This window comes from Ammodytes marinus (genome assembly GCF_949987685.1).
Source record: "Ammodytes marinus genome assembly, chromosome: 3".
NCBI lineage: Eukaryota > Metazoa > Chordata > Actinopteri > Uranoscopiformes > Ammodytidae > Ammodytes > Ammodytes marinus.
Window position 1 is genome coordinate 24,998,504 of NC_137232.1, and position 26,602 is coordinate 25,025,105.

Below are 26,602 nucleotides of genomic sequence, written 5' to 3' on the forward strand. Positions count from 1 at the left end.
TTCACCCAGAATTGCAAGGTGATAAAGAATTGTTTATGCTGCAACAGGCCTCCCTGTCGCCCTCTGTAATGCTCAAGCAGAGTAGTCTAAAAACTTGAAACTTACTTGCTGGATGTTACTTTTGCAAACTCCCTGGTGACATAACAAGCTTAATATTTTTACCATATTAATCTGTTAAACATGCAATGTTTCTCTCTTCTACCGTGTGTGCAGAATATATGTTCATGTATGCAATTCTGACCAAATGTTTTCATTATAAAATGTGTATTTTGTTAAGGTTTAGCTTAGTTAACCTGCTATCTCTATTCCTCTGAACTTGAAATAAGGGACATAACTAATATTAAGTACTGTTGTTGTTAAAGAGTAGACATTTAATAACATATTTCCATGCATAAATAATACAGTATGGGGGAGAAAAAAATACTGCATCTTCCAAGAATATTCTCTCAATCACTTTTAATGTATATTAAAGAGGCCTACGTGTATCAGCCGACTCAAAGGTGTGTTTGAAGTGATCCATCTTATTGTGGCATTTAATGATGAATAATGATGGCTGATCAGTGTTCTTCTCCTGTTCCTCCAGCAGAGGGCCTGATGTGTTTACAAAGACCCAATGATGAGCGTGCAATAACCGGCTGTGATGCAGGGAGGAGAGAGAGATGGGTGGCAGGGAGGAGAGAGAGATCCTCTTCCTGTTTATCGCTAGCCTATCGCTGGGCGGTGCAGACCCCTCAAGACTCAGAGAGCCTGCGGATGCTGACCGAAGGATGCGATAGAGCCGGGGGGCGAGAGGGGTGTCATACATATTTGCGGGAGACGAGCCGTAACAGCGCGTCAGATAAAAAAGGTGGAAGGGAAACTGTACGAGAGGAACAGGCGTCCTTTGTCTGAAAAACCCTCAATGAATGCATGCAGAGAGAGACAACAATAGTCAATTTTGTTTTTCTCCAGTAAACAATAGGAGTTGCTTCGTGGGCTTAAGCTTGAAGTGAGAGGTCCCTTGTTTAGATGTCGCTTCTTTAAGGACACTTCTGCAACAGATCCTGTAACTTAGGCATTCGGCCTAAAGGCTATGTCATCTACTGGCTGGGGAGGATAAAGGAAACAAAGCAGCCAGCAACACACTGTAAGCTACTCATGATCTGCTTATGAGTGTCACTGCTTACAGCTGAGGACGACACCAGAGAGAGGTGATGCAATTCGATGAAAGCTGTCACTGTTGATTTACAGCTGAGGCCTTGAGTTGCGTGACGCATCTGGAGGGGTGTTAGACCGGAAGACACCGAAAGAGATAAAAGGCCTTTTGTAAACAAAACACATCTCAGCATCCACCGACGCTGACGTGTTTACGCCGGTAGATGCTCTTTTCTCTGGCGCTCTTCCTGTGGAGGCTCTACCGACATTTCTCCATCATGTTCAGTTCGGACAGACTCACGGTCCCGGAGTATGTGAGCCGGCTGCAGAGAGGTAGGAGCGGCTCCGGTCCCAGCCCAGACCCCAAAGCGGTGTCCCCGGGCATCAGCGCCGACGTCCAGATGCTTCTGGACACGTCGCTCCCCGCGCTGCGCTGCGCCATCCGGAGGCTGAGGACCTCCAAGGAAACCTCGGATTCTGATGAGACCCGCAGCGCCATCGCAGAGATCTTCCAGCTGGTGGAGGAGGCCTGGGTCCTGCCCACTGTGGGCCGTCAGGTGGCCGAGGAGATCTGCAACAGGATCCGGCTGGACGGAGGCCTGGAGCTGCTGCTGCAGCTTCAACAGACACCTGCAGTGGAGATCACCTACGAGTCTGCAAAACTGCTCGAGCAGATTCTCATCTCAGAGAACAGGTTGGGATATTAATAATATAAATATATTCCAGACCTAGCAGTTTAGAATGAGTCAGTGAGGTGTTTTTTCTCAGGAGGTCGTTTTTGTGTACACTCTAAAACATATTTCAAGGGCTTAGTAAATGTAACAGTAATATAAAAGTATTTTTTGCTTGAAAAAGATGAGTAAACATCATTTTGGTGAGCATTTGGGTTAACTTAATCAAAATTCATGAGTAAAAATTAAACAGAAATATTTGTGTGAAATGTAATAAATAAAGTAAGTTTATTTAATCAACAAAATGTATTACTTGACTGACAGATTACATTGTGTAAATATTTTAGAATAATTACAGTATGTTTCATTGATATTTTTGAGAATAAACTATGAATAGAAAATATTAAGTAAATCTACTCATTATTCATGGTTTGTTTTACTTGATTTCTAAGCGTTGAAATCTACTCCATATTTTTGAGTGTAATAATGTTACATCAATTAAATTAAGTAATATGCAGTATCTGTTTTTAGAGTGTAATACGTGGTCTGTACTTTTTTATATCACATTGTGGTCTGTTTCCTGCATGGACAAAACAACACAAGTAGATTACTATTTCATATCATAGAATTTAAAAAATATTATGTGTTCTGCCATAGGATGAAGCCAGAGCTAAATGTAAAAGAATATATGTCAAATGGCAAGATCTAAACCTTTGGTGATGGCTTGTAGAAGTGAAATACAGGATACATGCTGTTGTGTCCATTCCTTATATGTCTTGTATGCCCCTCTGGAAAACAAATACCAAGAAGTAACATGACATCATGAAGTTACTTGATTTTTTCAACCAGCAGTTCAAAATGTAAATATTTAAAATCTGCAATGATATAAATCAGATAAATTCAGCCCACCCTCCCATCTGAGAAGCTGCCTGTTTCGTACCTCATTTGTTCAGCAGTATCTGTTTTTACAATTCACACATGTTGATACCACATTGGCAAACATCTGTTGGCAGAGATTACGTGGCGCGTATCGGTCTAGGGGTCATCCTGAACCTGAGTCGACAGCAGGACGATGCACAGCTGGCCCGCAGTGTGTCTGGGATCCTGGAGCACATGTTCAAGCACACAGAGGAGACGTCGGTCCAGCTCATCGCTAACGGGGCCTTGGACGCCCTGCTCTTCTGGTGCCGAGGCACAGACCCCACTGTGCTACGTCACTGTGCCGTGGCACTGGCTAACTGTGCCATGTACGGAGGCCACCGCTGCCAGAGATGGATGATCGAGAAACAGGCGGCCGAGTGGCTCTTCCCACTGGCGTTTTCCAAAGAGGACGAACTGATTCGCTTCCACGCGTGTCTGGCCGTGACTGTGCTAGCTTCCAACCGAGAAATCGAGAAAGAGGTGGTGAAATCTGGAACCCTGGAGCTGGTGGAACCTTTCATCGCATCTTTGGATCCGGACGACTTTGCCCGCAGCTTGTTGGACAGTGCAGACTGCATGCAGGGCAGGACGGCGTCTGATCTGCAGCGTCTCCTGCCATTACTGGATGGCACAAGACCGGAGGGAAAGTGCATTGCAGCCTTTTACCTTTGTGTTGAGACCAGCATCAAGTCTCGTCAGCGCAACACCAAGGTACAATCACTGTCCACCTTCACTTAATTTCAACGTGCTATAGGCAACACTGACTGGTAGCTTTGTTGTGACCAAGTTTTTAATTTGTGCTACTTTCAAGATATTCCAAGAGATTGGAGCGGTGCAGAGCCTAAAAAGAATTGTCATGTACTCCAGTAATGGCACAGCCTCTGGCCTTGCCAAGCGGGCGCTGCGTACGATGGGGGAGGAAGTGCCGAGACGTATCCTGTCAAGTGTGCCCAACTGGAAAACCTGTGAGGTGCAGACCTGGCTGCAGCAGGTTGGCTTTAGTCCCTATTGTGAAAGTTTCAAGGTATGTTAAACCATTTTATTACTCCACAGAGGCATCAATTAAGCTCTACATTTTATACGTTATGTCTGACATTTCTAACTACCTCATTGTGTAGGAGCTCCAGGTGGATGGAGACCTTCTGCTGAACATCACGGACCAGGATCTGAGCGCTGATCTGGGCATGACTGCCGGCCTCACTCGGAAAAGGCAAGTGGTACAAACCTTTCAGCACACTGGTCTGAGGCCAAGCAAGGGAACCCCAGTCTATATGATAACTCAATTCTGTCTCATCATACAGGTTTTTAAGAGACTTGCGAGTGCTGAAGACGTACGCAGACTACTCCACTTGCGACCCAAACAACATCGCTGACTGGTTAGTTGATGTTGACCCTCGCTTCCGTCAGTACACTTACGGCATGGTCCAGTCGGGAGTGGATCGCAGCAATGTCCTGAAACTGACCGATCTGCAGCTCCAGCAAGACTGCCATATACAAAACGGAGTGCACAGGGCCAAGATACTGTCTTCAAGCCGCGGGCCCTTAAAGGCGTGCCTCACCGACGCCCAGCCTGCGGGGCCCGACGTGTTCATCAGCTACCGACGGACTACTGGCTCTCAGCTAGCCAGGTCAGAAGTGGAACAGGAGTATTGCAGAAGGGGGAGAAAATGGGTCAGATTAGAGCCAAGGACAGAATAGAATTCATAAAATGTTAAGGAAACAAGGTCTGTGTCTTTATTCGTACTTACTACTTATTATACACCGACTTTCTCCCCTATCTCAAGCCTTCTGAAGGTGCACCTGCAGGTTCGAGGATACAGCGTTTTCATAGACGTGGAGAAGCTTGAGGCCGGGAAATTCGAGGACAAACTGATCCAGAGTGTGCAAAGGGCGCGCAACTTCATCTTGGTCCTGTCAGCCAATGCGCTGGACAAGTGCATGGGTGACACTGCCATGAAGGACTGGGTGCATAAGGTCGGTAGCTTTTAATTGACCTCCAGGTTGAAATGTCACATCTCTTTATATTTCGAATTTAATTAGTCTTAGGGTTTGAGTTGGGATTTTAGTCTTTGGTCATTTGATATTTCTAATGCCTTGGTTTAGGGACTGGGACTAATCATATGAATATAGTGATCATTTATTTGACTGTGGAATACCACTTATTGGCTCAAGTATCACTTTATGACAGCTGAATTTAATAAGTATCTCTTGACTCAATTAATCTAAATCAACTTTGAATGTATCAGGTGGGGAAATAAGTGGCAGGTAAATATGATGTGCAATGCTCCAACTTTTTGTTTATCAACTAATAAGCTATTAACTATGTTATAGCGGTATATTGAATTGGGATTCATTGGCCACATGTGCCTACTTGTTACTAATGCTTTTTCTCTCCAGATGACATACTCCTTAATGTGATTTTATGTAATCCTTTCGCTCACTTTATGCTGTTTTGCTGCATTTATATTTCTGTCTGAGAGATTAGTTTTAAATTATATATCACATTCATATTGTAGCGAAAATAAGGTAATGAGACATTTCTTATTCACTTGCAGATGATCACAGTCATTAGTACTTTTACATGTCTGGACATTTGACAATTTCATAAACTCAAAGACATTTTCATCAACGTTGCAGGAGATAGTTACAGCCCTGGCTGCTAAGAAGAACATCGTTCCTGTCACAGATAATTTTGCGTGGCCGGAACCCACGTCCCTGCCCGAGGACATGAGAGCAATACTCAACTTCAACGGCATCAAGTCAGTCACTGTGTGCTTAAATAAACCAAAGCTATACTGTAAAAAGAAACTGTGTAATATAGGGACTGCATATTTTGGGTATGTGAATATACAGTAAAGGTGAATTCCCTTTGTTCGAGTTGTGGTTGTTTGATAGCTACAATCCTTTAAAATGCTAACATGATCAATCATTTAAACCCAGGTGCATTTCCTAAATGAATAATTAATAAATATTTTGTGATAGGCGTTAAGCAGATGTGTAAAATATGGTATTATGTATAATCATCGGTTGCCTTTTGTTGACACAGATGGTCCCATGAATATCAGGAGGCCACGATCGAGAAGATCCTACGCTTCCTGAAAGGACAACAAGACCAACTGGATGCCTCCAAAGGAGAGAAAAAAAAATAGTTTGATCCCAGCTATAATGACTATGAATGATGCCAAATTCCACATGGCCGGCAGCTTCCCCCGCTCTGCCCGAACGCATGTGAAGTGAATTTGATTATGTTTAAATTACATGCTCACGCAAAGACCCACTATAAACGGACTACTATACTGCAAACAATAAAGGGGGTTTAGATTGTATTTAGTAAACTGTGAGCCTTTAACGATAGTCGTCGCACACTGCTAAATATGTGTTATCAGGTACAGTATATGCCTTCTGTTTCTCAGGAAATAAAACTGTGATCAGCCGTCACCCAGCAAAGTCATTACTAAGCAAATTCTGAAGCCTCCACTAACACGTCAGTCTTTGTAACAGTTTTAAGCAAGCAATCATCTTTTGTCTAACTCATATACTGTACATTCATAGGACCAAGGCTTGTCTCAGATTTTACCGTTGTGTGTCTCGTTTTTCTGTTTGGGTTGCGACAGAAACAACACCATTCCTAGCAGCAGATGCGTTGAACTGATCATGGCGAGAGTATCCCCAGTGGACATAATCTAAAGTGGAGGCATGAGGCATTGTACAGAATTAAATGAGCTACATACTGTATACCTGCACCCCTAAATGATCAAAATATAGTTTTGAAGAGTGTGCAAGCAGTGAAACAAATCCATGTTGAATTAAACGTTTCCTTACTTCTGTTAAGGTGGACAAGCATTTTACTTTGAAGTTATTCATTTATTTATTTATTAATACTATGGACTTGGGGTTTTATTCAACAAAGTAGTCAGTCTGATAAGTAAATATTTGCAACATAAATGTCCTCCTTGTCCCCTCAGTGTATTTGCCTGGTTGCCTGGCGTGTTGAATAGAAACCGTCATGTGAGAGCAAAAACAAATCCAGCAACACTATATCCATGGTGACAATCCCTCCCACACCTGTGTAAATCAGAAATGTATGACATAACTACAGCCTTAAAGCAACTGCTGTTCTGCAGAACTTTTTTGTGATCTTGCCTTAGTATTGTTTGCTTTCAATGTCCACCTCAAAGCATTATTAAATATGCAGTGTAATTGACATGAACTTTTTTGGAAGTAGTAGCAAAAGGATTACATTTTTTTCAACATAATTTTTTTATTTTCTCAGTGCGAAATATACAACATTTGATCCCTTCATTTGAAACATGGTAAAATGAAATTAAAAATAAACTTTGTTGTTAAAAGATATAATGGTGAAATCCTTTATTCAGACTTTAGTTTAATTATGTTTGACCTTTAAATTTAAACAATCTTTATCACAAACTATCGAAAACGATCAAGCTTTATTCCAATAAATAAAAGATTTCCACTTTTAAATATTGAACTGAATACGATCAAGTTTTATACGTACAGTATGTCCAAAGAATGGCTTTTACCACATGATCCAACCAAACCATTGATCAGAGTCAAAAATAATATCCAAGCAGATCAATTCACAGTAGTTGATAATATACTTCACTTAACCTCTGAACTTCCCTTTGGGCATTTTAAAGCTGGTGCGGCATCTCTTGTTCCCTGTTGTGTGATGGGGACCTGACCCCTGTGTGCTTGTTGGCTTTGGGGCTGTGCTCTGGGGCTATCCAGTGTTGTATGTAGTGGTGGGAGGGAGATTCTTCAGGGAGTCTGGACTGTGCCCTCTGCTTTATGGAAGTAGGAGGGATGTATGGTGTAACTCAGTAATCCCTGGCATATATGCTCCATGTGCATAGTGTGATAGCTTAAATCTCTGGTTCTTTCTTTTTACTGTTTGAGGGTTTTATAGACCACTTTACACTAACAGAATTCAGAGAGCCTGTAACATGGCTGACTCTACTCAAATATGCAAACTGACCGAGGGGGACATAGTAGGCTACTCAGATTTTTTTACTTCAGTAAAAGGAGCGACATAGACGTGTAAAAATACTCTGTAACTGGTTAAAATCCTGCATTTAAAATGTTACTTAAGATGTAAATGAGTATTAAAAAAAAGAAGTATCACGAACAGCTGAACTTCTTCATATAGTATTTGTAGTTAACACAAGAGCGTATTTCCTAACTCTTGACCTCTATAGTTCTGTTGAGCAAGTGTGTCAAGGGTGTCTCACTTGTTGATTACTGACTGAATCAGACTGATATGTCGCTATTAATAAATTACCTGCTGGAAACACATTACGTTGCACGCACACACACACACACACACACACACACACACACACACACACACACACACACACACACACACACACACACACACACACACACACACACACACACACACACACACACACACACACATACATTTTTTTAATCACTGAGGTGTTTGTGAGAACCTTAACCTGTGGTATACCATTTGAGTGGGAATGTAAGGCACAATCTTTGTCATGATGAAATATCATGAGACTGTTTGTTTGAATGTCCTACATAGATTTGATAAAAGCCTGAGTCTCCATGTTTTTCAGTCACATCAGTCAGAAAGTAGATTCTTCCTCCTTTTGGTCTCGATCATTTTGGTGTGACTAGTTGGAAAGATCCCATGGCAATAGCCAGTCACTGTTTTTGAGATCAAAGGTATCTTCAAGCCTCACAGATGGAGATGAAGCATGTCTCTGTGTCAGAGCTGCTCACCTCACAGACTGTCATCAGGATGAACAATATCTCTGACAGGTTCCTGCCTTCGGCCTTCCTTCAGGTCAGGAGTCTCTGTGCTCTCTCCTCTTGTCTAAACACTCCAGGGTCCTAACGAGACAAACAATGGTGAATAATCCATTCTGTTCATTTTAAAAGGAGCATTTTTCTAACTTTAAACCACTACTCAGAAAAAAACAAAAAAGACAATGACAATTAGGCTAATGAGGCAGGTGCAAACTCACCCAATTATTCCAGCGGGGATTAAGAGGATGATGGCGGCAAAAAGGAAAGGGAAGCCCTTCATGAAGTGCAGTGTGGCCGGGTAGAGGGAGTTGAAGAGGCCACTGCCCACCAGGGTACACAAGCCTTCCACACAGGCAACGGAAGCAAACAGGGCACCTGGGAGAGAGTACAAACACTTAATTATCAATTATAATAATTTTAATTCATTCAACCGCTATACACAGCTCACTCACTGACCTCGCTCTCATTTCCAGATGTGTCCTGACCTCTTTAACAGATTATGGTCTGGGCCATTTGGTACAACTAAACAAGGACTTGCAAACAATGTACTTTTTTCTCAAAACAATCATCACATCTTGAAATCATAGCCAGCCATATTAAATACTATCACTTTTTTGTTATTGTAGTATTTGTACATTTTCAGTGACTGACCTTGTTCTGATGGGTCCACCAACTTGGACAGCTTTGACCTGAGCACAGGCGTTGCAGCCACAAAGAGGAAACACAGACCGTAACCTGGTGACACACACGTGGACATATTTGAACTTTGCCACACAGCAAGGAGCTCAAAAGGACAAATTACCAATGTTTGACCAGTATAAAGTGTTGTACTGTAGGGTAAGTACTATGATATAATCGTGCTAATATCTTATACTCATTTATTTTGCATTTGTATGTATGCATTTGCTCTCAGTCGATCTTAAGATAGTCCATACATTATTGTGCAACTACTTTACAACCTCTGACATTCTCATTGTTGGACTTGAGTGGACTATATTAATGATTCCCCTAAGGCTGCAAGCAGAGAATGTAGTGATTTTTTTTTATTGTCCGGTATTCAAGTTTGCCAACATACATAAGGTCTGTTCAGTCTGTCACTTGCTGAGCTGTGTCAGCATGACAGCATCTGCCTTATAGCGTGAGATCATTTACACCTGTGTGCCCGACAAAAGCATGCAGGTTGTAAAAACCTTGGTGGAGTTGGGAAAGCACAAAAAGCAGGGCCATTAAATTCAGAACTTCATAAAATTTAAATGTGACATCAATAAATGGATATTTAGTGGATTTATACCTCAATGTTACTTCAAGGGATACTCTCACTAAAGTATTTTAGTTGGTCAGATGTCATGATGCCTTTGATATAGGCTAAACATGCTTAATAGTGCTTAGCTAAATAATGATTTATCTGCTTAAAAGTGGGGTATTCAGACCTTCAAGTCCTATCGCTTGCTTCATTTTTGTTTATGAATAGAAAATTTAGTTTAAAATTAGTTTAAATGGTAAATGGACTCCTCTTATATAGACCCAACGCACTTTACATTATTTTGTACACAATCACACACACATTCATACACAGATAGCAGCAGCTACCACGCAGGGTGCAAGCTAACTATCGGGAGCAATTTAAGGTTCAGTGTCTTGCTCACTTCGACATGTGGCGGGGAGGCGGGGGATCGAACCACCAACACTGCAACCCAGTGGACGACCGCCCTACCCACTTCGCCACAGCCGTTTAGAGAACATGTGGGGGGCACTATCAAATCCAGATTCTCCCACCTGTGAACATGAGACCGGTGGTATCAGCGATGGAGAAGACCACCAGCCCAGTGATGTTGGAGGCCAGACCCACCACCGCCACCCACGAGTCCTCCAGGCAGCGCTGCATGATCTTCAGCCCCAGCAGACTGGTGAGGTAGGCCAGGTGCTGAGCTGCTGAACCGTAGCCGATGAGGGCCGGCCCCCAGCACAGCGGTGAGCTGAGTTCATACAACACGTACAAATCCCTGCTGCCGAAGTGTACCGTGACCACCAGGAAGAAACACAGAGTGTAAAGCCACAGCTTCCATCTGTGAAAACGTCCTCCCGCATCACTGGCACTGCCTCCCGTTGAGAAGAGGTGCCAGACAGCTTTGTAGTGGCGAAAGGTGAAGAGCTTGGCGCTTGGGTCCGGCACGACAGACTCACAGACAAACAGGTAAGCGTACAGAGCCGCAGCCAAGTTAGTCGCTAGGACCAGCCAGAACGGGTTGATGTACCTACATATAAGCAAAAAAAAAATGCAAAGGGCAGGTTTAAAATTCTAATTTGGGTGAATTCTAGAAACTGTTTTCATGTTTGAGTGTCCCAAAAAATCCTTTATATTTCTCACAGTGCCATTGCTGAATCTCCTTTTTTTCAGCATGTCTGAAACAATCTCCCTGTGTTCCGAATTGCATACTTTCTACTATATAGTATGTAGAAAAAAGATTTAGGATTTCCCGATTCTTGTGGCCAGATTTTGGATGGTTAGAGTCAGGGCCGACGGACTGGGTAGAAAAGTGATACAGTCGTGGGGGGGCCCAAGGCAGAGGGGGGCCCATAAAAAAAAATATGTTTTTTTTTTTTTTTTTTAACAAGCTAAATGTGTGGCCCCGATCTTTGAAGGCCCTGAACAATGCCATTCCAAAAAAAGAAATAATTGACTGGCTCGTGATAGGCCCCTGACCCTTGCAAGGAGATCAGGGGCCTGCGCATGACTAAGCCATGTATGCGGGAGAGTAAGCAGGAGCAAGCCAACATTGAATTGAACTGGTGGCGAAAATAAACGCAGCGATGTTTCTATGGGGATATTTAGCTGTACAGAAATAAGTGCTGGCAAAGCTAGGACAGTTTAAGACTCCACGTCACTGTGGCAACACAACCTATCTATCAGCTCAGACAGCGCAAAGAAAAGTCTGATGAATACATGAGAGTGATGGCCCCTGCAAGTTTCAGTAAGTTTAAAGAAGTGCCACACTGTTACTGCCTTTGAAATGCATTTAGACATTTTAAGGAGAAAACACATTGTATTTATTATTTCAACTATTGAGTTATTTTAGAACAGCATGCTAGTGTAGACCAACAAGATTGATTTTCTGAATTTTCAATGCTGCTTTATTTTTATGTTTTAAATTGGGAAAGACATGTTCCAAAACAACCTGTATCTAAAAAGAAATCAAGCAAGTAGGCTAATAATAACCATTAATGAAGTATAGGCTATCGCATCACAGTAGGCCTATTGTCCACAATAATCACAGCCCCCCATCCATAAAGGAACTTTAAAAAGTTTAATTTGCACTTGATGTGCCTACACAAGTGTATGGTCTATTATTTGTATTTAGTGTGTCTGCATAGTATTGCACAAAAACAGTAGAAGTTTTCTTTAATTGTGTTTTGTACTGTCTGTAAAATTATACTTGCACATAGCAAACAAAATTGCACATCTGTATTCAAATAAACAGTTGTTTTTTTTCTATAGTGCGCATTGGCATCTTTGAGCAAAATACCCCCAAAATTTTCGCCGCGCCTCCTGTGACCCTGCCCAGTGACCACCTTGACTAAGACATATTATGGGGGAAACACCGGTAAAAGTAATGATTTGGTCATTCATCAGATGAAATATTGTGGAGTTGTCTGGCTCAGAGAGACATGTGTATTGTAAGACCGCTTTTCAGGGGGCCCATCAGGACTTTTTGTATAGGGGCCCAGAATTTGGTGCTACGCCCCTGGTTAGAGTACCTGGATATCATACTTCATCCGGCCAAGATTGTTAGTGTTGAAAACAGCATCCTTTGTGAGTCTTTAGTCACACAAGGGACCCATATGATTGTTGAAAAACCAGGAAAACCTTTAATGGACACCAATTCAGATAGCAATGATTTCGATCTTGAACGAAGTGCACCGATGTGAATGGTACTCTCCTTCGTACACTTCTCTTACCCTTGGGCCCGTCGCCACTGCCCTCCGATGATGCTGGCTAGCATCCCCGATAGGCCCAGACAAGCCTCCAAGATGGCCACCCTGAAGGTGCGGGAACTCCTGTCGCTGGTATCAGCTATATATGAGAAGCAACCTGCCAGGATAGCATTGAAATCCCCTGAGAGGCCACTAAGCAGCCTGCCCAGCAGAAAGTAGACCACCGGCAGCTTCAGGTACATCACCACTAGGTACACCACTGCTTGGAGGGCCAGGCCCAGGTTGGGGAGGATGAGGACGGCTCTGCGCCCCGCGAGGTCACTCCATGAGCCCAGGAGAGGCACCACCAGCAGGCCTATGGAAAAGCCCCCCAGGCTGATGTACAGGTTCCAGTGGGCTGTCAGGGTTTCCACCTCCTGCCAAACAAAAAACAAAACAAATAGAAAATAAATTGCATATTGTTGGTGAATAGAATAAATTTGATAATACCCACAATTAATAATCACATTTACTTTGCATCCCTATCGCTAATTGGAAGTGTACACCAAATTGTTAGGGCTCTGGGTGGACTGAAGACTGCTGATCTATGAAACTACAACTGCTGACTCTAGATGCGCTGAGCCCATTCCAACTGTGCATGTTCATCATATCTCTGCCGATAGTTTCAACTCGTGACTGTTGTTCCTCTTTATTGAAACGCTTAAAGGTTGCTTGATCAGGCACAGATGTTTCTTTTTCTTTCAATGTCAGTCTTCATTTTCACATTTTAAATATGCTTGCATGCACCTGCATTCATGCCTTTCATTGTGGTCTTGCTTTTATTCCATTAAAGCTTTTATATATTCATGTTTAGTGGCTTATTATAAAGCACAATATCATCTTTTATTTCATTTATTTGATCATATTTATATTACTATTTAATAACCCTAACATTTGCATGGTGTATATTGTGTGCTTCTGTGTTGCATGTTTTGATAAATGTTTTGGTAGGCCTATTGGACAATGTTTCATAAAGGATCACTTTTATTTTTCTATGAACAACAACATGCAAGCAACTATTTCACGACTGTCTTAACTTGACTGCATTCATTTCAAGTGACTGACTAAATGTGGCAAACATCTGTCAATGGGACAAAGGTTTTTGTTGTTGTTGCAGTGTGACTGAAACCAATAGCCTAAATAAAATGCAGCCTGTGATTCCTTTACAACACATTTTAGATTATTTCCCCTGGCGTTTACATTACATTATTAACCCTGTGATATTGATCATTTTCAATTACTATGAGCAAACGACGTTAAAAAGTTGTTGTTTTGGCTACCTTCTGCAGGGGGTCTGGGAGCAGCGAGCTGTTGCTGCAATCGGACGTCTTGGAGCCGTTATAGCCGAGGTCCTCACTGATGCGGTCCCACAGATACTGTGTGGACAGAGGAGCCTGCAGGGCCAGAGAAAACATGGAGAGGAACAACACCGGCTCCACAGACACCGGCAGCGGGCATTTACATGCACACCGCGCTCGTAGGGAGCCAGTGGTCCGTACAGCGTCCTCCTGCCCGAGGCACGAGCCATTGGTAGCGGTCTCATCGTCGGGTAGGATCGCAACGCTGTCCCGCTCGTCCATGTCGGAGCATGAACGAGGTTAACCCTGCTAACTTTGTGTTCAGTGCACCTGAACGCAAGCGAAACATTAACTGTCCCCCTTAACTTCCACCGTAGCTAACCCACTAGTTCTGCTGACGCCAGCTTGTTTAGTTTGTTTTTCGGTGAGGTGAAATAAAACCAGATTGAAAGGCATTTGTCCACCAGCTCAGCTGAAGCAAGGAAGTGATAGGGCTACTGGTAAACATTACAGCGTGAGCTCAACGCCCCGTCTGGACGAAAAGGTGAATGACACTTTATAGCCTACTATGATAATGTTTGGGACAATGAATAGCCTATAAGGACTAAATTTAGGGCAAAAAAAGTAGATAAAAGTTAGCCAATCGTTGTAGCCGTTATGTTTTTTTCAATCTTGGTCATTGTGTTTTCAAAATAGTTAGTTGTGCTTTCTGTTACAAAAGAATGGGCTACAAATAATTTTTTTTCTTCAATCCTGTTTATTTTTATATTTGTATTAATTAACCTTAAGGCTATTTCACCCTATCTACTCCCTGAATTTGTGTGATTGCGACCTGAATTATTAATCTGAACATACCCGCTACTGTTTTGAGAACAGTTTGGCAAAAGGTAGGCTACCCAAGCCATTCTGAAAATTAAAGAAGGCATCCTTTATGATGATGCTTGGCATGAATTCCTTTTGTGTGGTGTGTGTGTGTGTGTGTGTGTGTGTGTGTGTGTGTGTGTGTGTGTGTGTGTTTGTGTGTGTTGGGTTTATCTTAACTACATAAAACATGCACATATTTAACAATTAGCTATTTAATTTGATGACTTAAGAGTTTAGGTTATATGTTGCTTAAACTAGGCTAATTTCTAAGAACAGGACTTTGATTACTCCAGAAAGTGGAAAAAAAATCCATAAAAGCAAATAAAGCAAATGTTGAGTCTAAAGTGCAAATACATTATACACCAAAAAAGGTTGTGCAGGAAAATGTTTTCCTTCCTCTACATTTTTTATTTGATCTTTTTTATAATAATATTGTACACATATGAGTCAACACTTCAGGGTTGCCATGAGCAATACGTTACTAATCAATCATAACTCTCCTACAAACACAAAGGAGGAAGAAGATCTGGTTTCTCTACATTTCAGTCTCTGGGAGGATTTTTCAATGGAATCCCAGCCTTGTTTTTCTGAAGTTACGCTCACACGCTTTATTTAAGTCTTTTAACCCTGTTTTCTAAGGAACTTTGTTTTGTACAGATTGCCCCTGATACTTCTGCAGGGCACAGACACACTTACCACTTTGCATTTCCTATTTCCTATCAGGTCTTTCTCTCTTTGATAACTAGCAATTCAGGCTGATTCCTCCCACTACTACATCAACCCCAATAGAGGGCCTTTTTTTTATAATGACCACCATTTACATTTAATTGACACAGAATAAACAGCTGTTGCATCTTACCCAAGATCTAAAGATCAGTTAACTGCATGTTATTGCTCCTGGTTAGTCACCTTATCTAAACTGTCCTAAACTCATGGAAACACACCCTCTACATGCAGGCACTTCACTCCTAAGTTAATTGTTAAACTGTATATCAGGGAAACACATATACTACTATAAATACCACACCATTCACTTACTGTCTCTTAGACGTACGGCGACATCAGTATATTTTTTTTCCTTCAATTCTTTGGATGTCCATCACACCTGGTGGATCATGGCTGGATTTCTTACATGGCTGTGGCGGTATAGGAATTACATTGTCATAGTCCTGACACCTCTTTTGATACTGCCCCTGCCACTGTTAAGCCCGACCTCGGTAAGTTTCTGAAGCTGTGTGTGATTTTCTGTAAAGGAATATCTGCAGACGTATGTTTTACTTCAGACCTGCTGAAGAGGATTGACCTGTCTAACTGCATGACTAATATTTGTTTGGTATTATTATCTTTTGGCTTTTTGTGTTAAATGCTTTTGATAAATCAGATGGTTAATATTTTTTGGATTGCACAAATCTGTTGCAACGACCATTCATCTCCTGAGGTAGATGCATTAAAAGCACCATCTCAGCAGCAAAAGAAATGCGAGTGGAAACATATTCCACATTTACGTGGTGTCCCTCACTGAATCTTCAGGTTTGAGGGGTCAATATCTAGTTGTTGATCCAACTGACTTCCCTTTTACCAAAACAACACGTCAAACCTCAAGGAACCGATCTGATCGAAGACTTTCCAAGTGTGTTATCATATCTGACCTTTGGGCTGTTTTTTTATGAAACCAAGACATACTTAAACTACCTCAAGCACGAGGGATAACACAGCCCTACACAGGTCTAGATTGATTGACCCATCCCCAATATACGCAGTGAGGTATCCTAATTGCAAAAGAATCCTCCGAATCCCCAAACAAAGAGCAAACTACACCAGCTTTCAATGGCTTTGAAAACGTTTTCCTTAAATTCCATTAAATAGGGAGAAATACCCTTAATTGCTTGATTATATTAACACAGCAGAAAATCATCTTTTAAAATGACTAATTTGGTTATACTGGTCTGCATTGCAATAAGAACACATGATTAAATTATATAAGACATCCATTCGGGCCATTTCTACTTCTACCATAGCTTTAAAGCTAAAACTTTATAAGCAATATGATTACTAGGGGTAGGCATTGCAAAGATCAAGCTGCCTAACCACAGATGTAATAAAACTCAGTTGTAAAAATAAACTATATATGTATACATGAGAGTAGGGGGGTAGGAGTAAGGGTTTCAGGGGTCTTAGAGGATGGTATTGGAAAAAGTGAATGAGTTCAACTAGGGCTGATTCTGCTTTCCTTGACTGTTGTAATGCAAGTGACTGAAAAGTAATTATATCACTGAATAGTGGATTCTCATTAGGTACCTAAATGACCTCTAAACTTTTGACTATGATAACAGAACACATTGGATCATAATCGGCCCATAAATCGGACCACAATGTCTGTTCCTTCTCAGCACTTTTTAATGGAGATTAGCAATTTTTTCTTGCTCTCATTCAACTGTTCACCTTTTGTAAAGCATACTAATCCAATGTATACAATGAGCAATAATAAATACTATACCATTACCCTATACCACCTTACAAGGTTCATCAAACAGCATCCAACAAACAAAGATTTGAGAATAAGGAGGAGAAAAAAATGATTTTCCTTACTTTGACTTTTTGCCTTGTTAAAGAAGATTAATTGAATAGCAGTAATGTTGGTGTTCACCCTTTATTAAAAACCATTACAGGTCGATTATACAGGGCATTAGTGCTAAATTACAGTAGGTAGCATAAAAGTAAAAATGACAGCTACACAGATAAAAGTAGGAATTTATTTTATGTTACTTAGAAATGTATTATGTGGGGGGCGCTCGTGATGTAGGAGTTAGAACTTGTGTGCACGTGTGTGTGGTTGTCTCACTGAAGTAGCCAATGCAGTATATTTTCCGGCCTTTACTCAGAAAAACGGCGTTGGTAGTGGGTTGATGAAAGAAGACGCAGTTTGAGGCAGATGAGGAGGTCTCAGGAACAATTCTTTTATTTAAGCAACAAAACTCATCCTGCAGTCAAAACGAAGCCAATAAAAAGTTAAAGTGTTTGTAGCCAAAAAACTAATAGAGGTACATGCACAAAACAAAAAGCTATTAAGAATTCCTGTAAGCTAAAAGCCCGTCTCTTCCTGAATTGTGGTGGCCTATAACCTGAAATCTAAGTGAGTTGATTGGTCCTTAGGTCAGTAAGCTCCACCTCGCCTTACTCCTGATTGGTGGACCCTAACTAACTCCGACCTACAATGTCCAGATGACATCTGTGTTAATCAATCCCTGGAGGTGCTATGCCATTTGGGGCCGGGAAGTCTGATTCAGTAACTTTAGGACAATCCCTTTAGCCAGGGGCCAATAAACTACACTCAACAAAAATATAAAACGCAACACTTTTGTTTTTGCTCCCATTTTTCATGAGATGGACTTAAAGATCTAAAATTCATTCCAGATACACAATTGTACCATTTCTCTCAAACATTGTTCACAAATCTGTCTAAATGTGTGATAGTGAGCACTTCTGCTTTGCTGAGATAATCCATCCCACCTCACAGGTGTGCCACATCAAGATGCTGATCTGACATCATGATTAGTGCACAGGTGTGCCTTAGACTGTCCACAATAAAAGGCCACCCTGAAATGTGCAGTTTTGTCTCACAGCAAAATGCCACAGATGCCACAAGCATTGAGGGAGCGTGCAATTGGCATGCTGACAGCAGGAATGTCAACCAGATCTGTTGCTTGTGCATTGAATGTCCATTTCTCCACCATAAGCCGTCTCCAGCAACTTCGCACAGCCATTGAAGAGGAGTGGACCAACATTCCACAGGCCACAATTGACAATCTGATAAACTCTATGCGAAGAAGATGTGTTGCACTGCATGAGGCAAATGGTGGTCACACCAGATACTGACTGGTTCTGAGTCCCCAGACCCCCAATAATGCAAAAAAATGCACATTTCAGAGTGGCCTTTTATTGTGGACAGTCTAAGGCACACCTGTGCACTAATCATGATGTCAGATCAGCATCTTGATGTGGCACACCTGTGAGGTGGGATGGATTATCTCAGCAAAGCAGAAGGGCTCACTATCACATATTTAGACAGATTTGTGAACAATGTTTGAGAGAAATGGTACAATTGTGTATCTGGAATGAATTTTAGATCTTTAAGTCCATCTCATGAAAAATGGGAGCAAAAACAAAAGTGTTGCGTTTATATTTTTGTTGAGTGTAGCTGTTAAATCTTAACCAAACTGTCCTAAATTGCCCCTACAAGACAGTCACCCCGGAGCCTCCCTTTGTGTGCATGCTGAGTAACCTACAGAAATCTCACCTATGGCTTCCCCCACTAAGCAATACACATTCCCCTCCTGGTCCCTACAGGATGAGACCAACTCTGTGTCGTGTCCTCCTGATGCAGTATACCTTAATATAAAATGTTTAGTAACATAATACACTACACCAACATTCTAACCCATGTGTGACATGCACCAGGCCATTTATTGCATAACACACTGTGTATAAAGCATGTACCTGTCTGTGATTTCAGGAAGCAAAATGTGGCTATGTAATAATCCTCATGGCACTGTATTGGTGTACAGAGTGTATCCCTCTGGCTGTGACCGCCCTGCTGCCTGTCATTCTCTTCCCCATGATGGGCGTCATGGAATCGAGCGAGGTACATTTCAACCTTTACAGAGAAATTACAACTAGCCATTTCTAGGATTTCATTTAAACAGGGCATTTTGCCACTTCCCAACAATCAAGGAATCAGTTCTATGCTCTTACATAGGCTTATTTGAAATGTTCTTACTTAGTTTTCTTCCCTTCTGCAGGTGTGTATCCAGTATCTGAAAGACTCCAACATGCTCTTTATTGGTGGGCTGCTGGTAGCCATCGCTGTCGAACACTGGAACCTGCACAGGAGGATTGCCCTCCAAGTTCTGCTTATTGTCGGGGTGAAGCCATCTCTGTAAGTAGGCTACCTTTACTCTTTACATATTCACTGAAGCAGTAATAGCAACATAATAACGGATTTGGATCGAGATGCTAAACATTTCACATGGGTGTAATGTTCAAGTGTCCTCATACACTTGGCAGTTCAGTTTATGTAGGCTACTTGTAGCCTATAGTTTGTCACTCAATGCTCTTTACATGTTTTTATTCATGAAACTCTAAACCTTCTAAAGTAACCATTTGTCTTGCGTTCTCTCCAGCCTGATGATCGGCTTCATGGGCACCACAGCCTTCCTGTCCATGTGGATCAGTAACACGGCCTCCACGGCCATGATGCTGCCCATCGCCAACGCTGTGCTGCAGCAGCTGTGTGACACAGAGGCCAACGCTGAGGAGCGGGAATATAGGCTGAGCATGGTGGAAAAGGATGGTTACGAAAACCCGGCTTTTGAGATGTCTGATACCAAAGAGAGCAAGGAGATCAGCACGGACATAGGTGTGTGTGTGTGTGTGTGTCTGTGTGTTTGTCTATGTGTGTAACACTAAGGTTTTTTGTTCTTTTCAAATTTTGTGTTTTAGTTTCTGAAGCAAATTTACATTTAGCTATTTATTTATTGTTGTAATGGTGCAGACCAAAATGATGAGAGCAAAGACAAAGAAAATTTGGTTATTTCACAAGTAGGTCATTCATCTCCCTTAAAAGTCACAATTATTTAACTGAACATATAGAAGTAGAGCAATAAAAGTGTCTCAGAACAGGCCAAATGTAATCTTTCCTTGGTTTCTATGAGGTTAAAAATCCAAATCTTGCCCTGTTCAGATAATTTCTTGTTGTTGTTGTTGCACATCATCAACAAGGGTTTTTGGTTAAGTCGCCAAAAATCTCGGCAGACAATGTGCTTTTTTAATCTGCTTGGGTGCTGGTTTTATTATAAATTGTCTTTGAGTACCTTGAAAAGCGCTATATAAAAAAAAGTATTACTGTTATATTACATACGACAGTTAGGATGTCTTTACAGTGCTGAAGGTCTCAGCTCTGTCTTTGCAGATGTCAGTGACAGGAGTCCAGATGCAGAGGACCGCAGACTGGAGCGGGAGCAGAAGTATTTGAACCTGACCAAAGGCATGAGCCTGAGCGTTTGTTACGCCGCCAGCATCGGTGGGACGGCCACCCTCACTGGAACCACACCCAACGTCATCATGAAAGGCCAGATCGATGAGTACGACATTTGCTAAACACGCAGATAAACACAACACAACTCAAGGGATTATACACAATCTGTGGAAATCAACCAGCTCTATCTCTATCTTTTTTACACTAAAATCATATTTTTCTACAGTTTGTGGTAGTGGTTTTGATCAAATAGTTTCACCCAATTAGAATGGGTGAAACAATGTGACTACATTTCTGTTATGATAGTGCTTTTTATTGTATGTCCAGTGGGTTAAAAACTATTCATATGTTCACCCTTACTAGATATTCTCTTCAGCAGTGAAATGATTGAGCAAGTGTGACACTATTCACTTATGAGTCAAGGCCCAAAACACCTCAAATAAATGTACAAAAACATAATTCTTTTTAACTACTGGTTCTTGTAAACTTGCTAATCCCACAAGTGAGTCCAACCATGTGTGTGAATTCTAACTCTTTTTTTTATTTATTTTTTATTTTTTTATCAACAGACTCTTCCCGGAAAACGGAGGCATAATCAACTTTGCAAGCTGGTTTGGCTTTGCATTCCCCAACATGATTCTTATGCTCGCCCTGGCTTGGCTGTGGCTGCAGTTTATGTATTTAGGCTTTAAGTAAGTTTCGTTGTCATGAGTCATTTCTCTGCTCTGATATTTTTCTTAATACCACCAAGGCATCTACATTGTGCATCTACACAAATATGAGTAATTTATCGTCTCATCTATGTTTTTCCAGCCTGAAAAAGTCTTTCGGATGTGGCACAAAGAACGATGGTGACAGGGAGGCATACCAGGTAATCAAAGATGAATACAAAAAGCTGGGCAGGATGCAGTTCGCTGAGGCCTGTGTGTTGACTGTCTTCACGTTGCTGGTTGTTCTGTGGTTTACCAGGGAGCCAGGGTTCATACCCGGCTGGGCCACTGTGCTCTTCGAACCAGGGTCAGATTTTGTCTACTCATCCCTGCATAAGACTCACAATAATACTGTAGATATTCTTCATAATGTTAATATGAAATATTTGAAACTTGTTTTCTCATCAGGTACGTCACAGACGGCACCGTAGCCATATTTATGTCATCGCTCTTCTTCTGCATCCCTTCCCATTGGCCACCATGCTGTGGGAATTCAGAGGATGGTAGGTCAGCTGCAATGTTTATGATCATTTTGTGTATGCAAAAGGAACATTGGTATACATGTTATTATATATCTGTATTTTTTTACACATCATCTTGCACCGTGTGATTCAGAATAGGTCTTAAGATGTTTGGCTTTATTGCCTTTATTGCCTTTATTCGTGTTTATGCTGTGATTTGTTGAGCAACAATGACAAAAACTTTCTCAGAGGAACACTTATTCATTTAGACGCAATCCTTCAGGGAACTTTACCTTTTTGGGCTCTTTGTGTAAATTAATTAATTATTTGAATGAATGATTTTAATTGACTATTTGATATAAAATATGAACAGCACTCTGTGTCATACATTAAAATACATAAATAGCCAGGGATAATACAAAAAAGCCCGAAGGCTTATTTCCATTGTGGTCCCTGTTGAACAGGAGAAGAGGGCAAGCAGCAGCAAATCACACATCAACATTCACAAACACTTCTGGACAATGGGAAGTGTTTATCACATAAGATAGGAGTACAGTTTTATAACCTTTCCTCTCTATCTGTACCCTATAACCTTTACTGGCCGTAATGACTTATCTTGCTGATTCAGTGTTTCTCAACACATGTTGTCCCAATTTCTTCCGAAGTTGTAGCCCGATAGCACCAAGTTCAAACCTGTGCAACATTTCAGGATGTGCTGTTCCTTAGACAAATTACTTTTGTATCAATCAATATGTTTTTTCTCCCTCCCTCTGTAACTTAAGTTAAGCGTGTCCAGCTTCTGCCTGTAAGCAACATGGTCTTAGGTGCTCCACACAAAGTGAGAAAGTGTGTTTTGTACACAGACGAGTGACACAATGATTAACAGACACTTATGATGCAAACTTTGAGGTGCCAAAGTCCATTACTCACCTTTCTGAAAAGAAAGAAAATGAATTTAAAGTTGCTACGAAGAACTTTCAGTTTGTGTTAATTTAAGCAGCTTTTATTTGGACAAAATCGGTAGTGTTTTTACGATGCCAGCTGTTGTTCTTTGGTGCTCTAAAAATAGCATTCTTTGGAATGATGGTCTGTTTTGCAGTAATATGGTGTTACTACAACACATCTTGATCATTTTTAAGTTAATCACATTTCCTCTTTTTCATGGAGTGAACAGCATTTCATCTGTAGACACTGACATTAAGCTTTTCTACAGTTAGTTTAGATATACCCTCATTGAGTGTCCTAACTTATAGCTGAAAATAAAATGTCAATTATAAAGATTTCAGTCTTTTGTCTTTCTTTGACTCATTGTTGTAATAGGGGCCACTGATAAAGCCCCTGCCCCTCTGCTTGGTTGGGACGTCGTCCATGAAAAGATGCCATGGAACATCCTTCTGCTTCTTGGAGGAGGTTTTGCATTGGCCCACGGAAGTGAGGTAACACTGTTGACCATCAAGTCCAAATGTTTCTGAAGGTATCAGGTATAATCTATGTTTGGACACTGATGTGTTGTCTTTTTCCACCGTTTTTAAAGAAATCCGGACTGTCTGGGTGGCTGGGAGAGAGTCTCATACCGCTGCAGAGCATCCCTCCCTTCGCCATCTCCATCCTGTTGTGTCTGCTGGTGGCCATGTTTACAGAATGTTCTAGCAACACCGCCACCACCACTCTCTTCCTGCCCATACTGGCCTCCATGGTGAGTCAGGGCGCAAAAGATAAGCGGTTGTTCCTCAAGAAATAACAGAATGTAAATTTATTTTTGTGTACTGATTATATGAAAGAGAAACCTAAATTCTAAAAAAAAAAGAAATATGGAGCTGTAGAAGTGTTGGTTGGTTAGCTGTTTTCCTCCTGCTTTCAAATCTTTATGCCAAGCTAAGATAAATAATCACCCCTGGTTTAAGATGAATCTAACTCATCCCCAAGGTGAATAACCGTCCATCCCGAAATGTGAAACTGTTTCTTTAACACACCATATATTATATGGTCTCTCAGGCTGATGATATGTGATCGATTTAAGCATTTATCTTTTATAAAATAGATAGATGTATGAAAACTGCTCCTGATTTTGATGTCGACCAGTCTTATTGTTTGAAAAAAATATCCATAAGATAAAGATCTCCCACCATGGGGCCCTGAATTTAGTTTGCCCCGCTTTTGCATGTGTGAGAATGTTATGTCTTTTTATTTATTTTTTATTTTTTATCCAGGCCACCGCCATCAAGATACACCCGCTGTACGTCATGTTTCCCTGCACCATCTCTGCCTCGCTGGCTTTCATGCTTCCGGTGGCCACTCCTCCCAACGCCATCGCCTTCTCCTATGGCAACCTTAAAGTCATGGACATGGTAAGACCTTACAGGAAGGACAGAGACCCCATGAGGGAGCATGTTGCCATGCACACCGTGTTTTGGATAAAGGCTCATATCCAGTTTTTAGATAAGCAGCTTATATTAATCCTTATATCTGATCATTATGATCTATTTGGACACAAACAAATAACAATAATAATAACAGAGTATTACTGATTTCAGGAAGATTGAGCTGGAAATGCAATATATACAAATTTTTATTAGTATTATTTGATTGGTATAAGACCTACTCTGATAGGTTGTTGACAAATAACTGTGTTGCCTGGGACCAGAGTCCAAAGATAATTCTGTTTACGTTGTATTATTTATCGTTTCAGGCCAAAGCTGGATTCATTCTGAACATTTTAGGAGTCTTGACCATCAACCTTGCCATTAACACGTGGGGCGTGGCCATGTTCCAGCTGGATACATTTCCCAGTTGGGCTGGGAATGCCACAGCAGCTCCCTGAATATGAACTCAGGGAAATATAAACTGTGGGAGATATCATGAGACTTGGCGTGCGTCTTCCTTCCTTCCTTCCTTCCTTCCTTCCTTCCTTCCTTCCTTCCTTCCTTCCTTCCTTCCCTTTTTTTTAAAGCTCCTTGCAGTTTTCAATATTATATCGTCCCTCACTTTGTGATGTTCTTCAGAAACCAGCTGGGTATGCTGACTGGACTTTTTGGAGAATGTCTAGCTGATGTTTTGACTTAAAAGATTGTCTTTAGCACATGTCCGCCTGGATCGCAGTGAGGTTTATTTTATATTGTGGCAAAACTTTAAAATTGTGAGTTCTATTTGCAGCTGTAATTAGAAGTGTAACAGTGTAAACAGTATCCTGATGTAATAAACTAAAGTTTAACCAACATAAAACACACAAATGATTTTGTTTTTTCCATTTGCATGCTAATATCATCATATGTTATTCTACTACTTTTTTGGCAGGTACATGAAGTGTCCTTTTGTTCACAATTTTTCCTGAAAGCACCTCATTCTTAAAACTCAACACAAAATGCCAAAATGCATGAATCTCCTGCAAAATATGACTGCATTTAAAACAATATTGTGTCTCTAGGAAACAATTGTAAAGAAATAACGATGCTTTCTTTGACTTTACTTCAGATTTGCTTTAGGGGTGTGTTGTTGTCTTTGAGGACCATATTGACCATTTCTGCCTTCTGTTCAGGAGGCAGAAGACGTTCCCGAACACCTTGTGTGGGTAATCGTTTAGTTCAGTACAGGACACAAAGAAAGCTGTACTGTAAAACCGTAAATGCTGTCTTGGTAGGAATACAGTTCAATATCTCATATAGTAAAAATACTTTATTTTACAGTACTACGGTCCGCTTGCAATAATGTAATAGTAACCTATACTCATTTCGCATTAGTGCGCATGATGTACTCTGCTGTTGACCTGCTAAAATTTGGTTTGGTTGTACTCTCCGCCCAGCCTCCCTCATGGTGACCACATGGTCAGTCAAAGTGGCCCGAAGTCTCAAAGATTATGGCTGTTTTTGGTCTTGCTCTTCCTCATACCTACTTTCTTATTTGGTTAATTAGAGTAAATGGTACACACTTTACTTTACTGCAATTTTAAAAATACTGCAGGTACTCAAAATAATTTGTATTGTCTACCAATGTCACAATACTCATCTCCCAAGAAAATAAATCTTTGGAATAGAGATAATGCAGGTTGAAGAGTTCACTTCCGACTGAGACTGTTACATTTAATAACGGGCTCCAATCTCATTGCCATCCATAGGATTAGGACCACTGAGAGCCAAGAGGACAGAAGGCAAATCCCTTCAAAAGGGTAAATGTGAGAGAAAAGGCAAAACATGATTGAAGGTCCTCCCCCCCTCCTTGGCTGGGGTTCGTATATGTCTGCTGTATGTGAAGGCCCGTAGCAAAAGGGATTTAAAAAAATGGTGAGGTCAAAAGAGGTACGCAGTTATTCAATGAAGGAAATTTTTGTTTAATCTAGTGACCATTCTTTTGCTGGAGACTGAAGGACGGCCTCATTCAAAGGCAAAGCTCAGTGTGACTGTAATGGAAGTTATTGACGGTGCGATGGATGTCAGTTATCAGAGGTAAGTCAACATGTGATGATATATCCTGTCTTACCTGTCTTATTTGTATTTCTGGTCTTGTTCCAAACCTTGCATTAGCCACTCTTGACCTTTAAAATAGATAAAAGACGAGCAGGATGTATAAAAACATCAACACCTAAATTCTAATTGGATGAGCAGCGTATAAAGTCTGATTGATTTAATGACAGCTACCCATCACAATGTCATGATTTATTTATTTGTTTTTAACTGCAGTGTTGTATGTATAACTCTGTATAACTCTAGGGTTAGGCCAAGTTACTCAAATGAAGGAGCAGATATCT

General features: G+C 41.1%; 3 protein-coding genes across 3 annotated transcripts; 2 read left to right on the top strand and 1 right to left on the bottom strand.

Moving 5' to 3' along the window:
• Positions 1-1,358: 1,358 nt before the first annotated feature.
• Positions 1,359-5,941, top strand: sarm1 (sterile alpha and TIR motif containing 1; the record flags this gene model as incomplete). Its single annotated transcript, XM_080054131.1, has 8 exons — positions 1,359-1,828; positions 2,819-3,437; positions 3,538-3,750; positions 3,845-3,936; positions 4,028-4,354; positions 4,511-4,700; positions 5,364-5,485; positions 5,773-5,941. 8 exons carry the CDS (start codon positions 1,359-1,361, stop codon positions 5,873-5,875), a joined length of 2,136 nt encoding a protein of 711 aa, XP_079910257.1. The 3' UTR covers positions 5,876-5,941.
• Positions 5,942-8,229: 2,288 nt separating this feature from the next.
• slc46a1 (solute carrier family 46 member 1) lies at positions 8,230-14,129 on the bottom strand. Its single transcript, XM_080054136.1, has 6 exons — positions 13,775-14,129; positions 12,480-12,871; positions 10,299-10,777; positions 9,174-9,257; positions 8,741-8,897; positions 8,230-8,606 (listed from the first exon to the last, which is right to left on the bottom strand). Exons 1-6 carry the CDS (start codon positions 14,072-14,074, stop codon positions 8,561-8,563), a joined length of 1,458 nt encoding a protein of 485 aa, XP_079910262.1. The 5' UTR covers positions 14,075-14,129; the 3' UTR covers positions 8,230-8,560.
• A 1,642-nt stretch (positions 14,130-15,771) lies between these two features.
• Positions 15,772-24,682, top strand: LOC307271558 (solute carrier family 13 member 2-like; the record flags this gene model as incomplete). The annotated part of the gene is made up of 12 exons (XM_080054071.1): positions 15,772-15,873; positions 19,170-19,298; positions 19,456-19,592; positions 19,837-20,072; positions 20,583-20,796; positions 21,260-21,382; positions 21,504-21,707; positions 21,809-21,903; positions 23,182-23,297; positions 23,396-23,557; positions 24,072-24,209; positions 24,551-24,682. 12 exons carry the CDS (start codon positions 15,772-15,774, stop codon positions 24,680-24,682), a joined length of 1,788 nt encoding a protein of 595 aa, XP_079910197.1.
• Between the last annotated feature and the right edge of the window lie 1,920 nt (positions 24,683-26,602).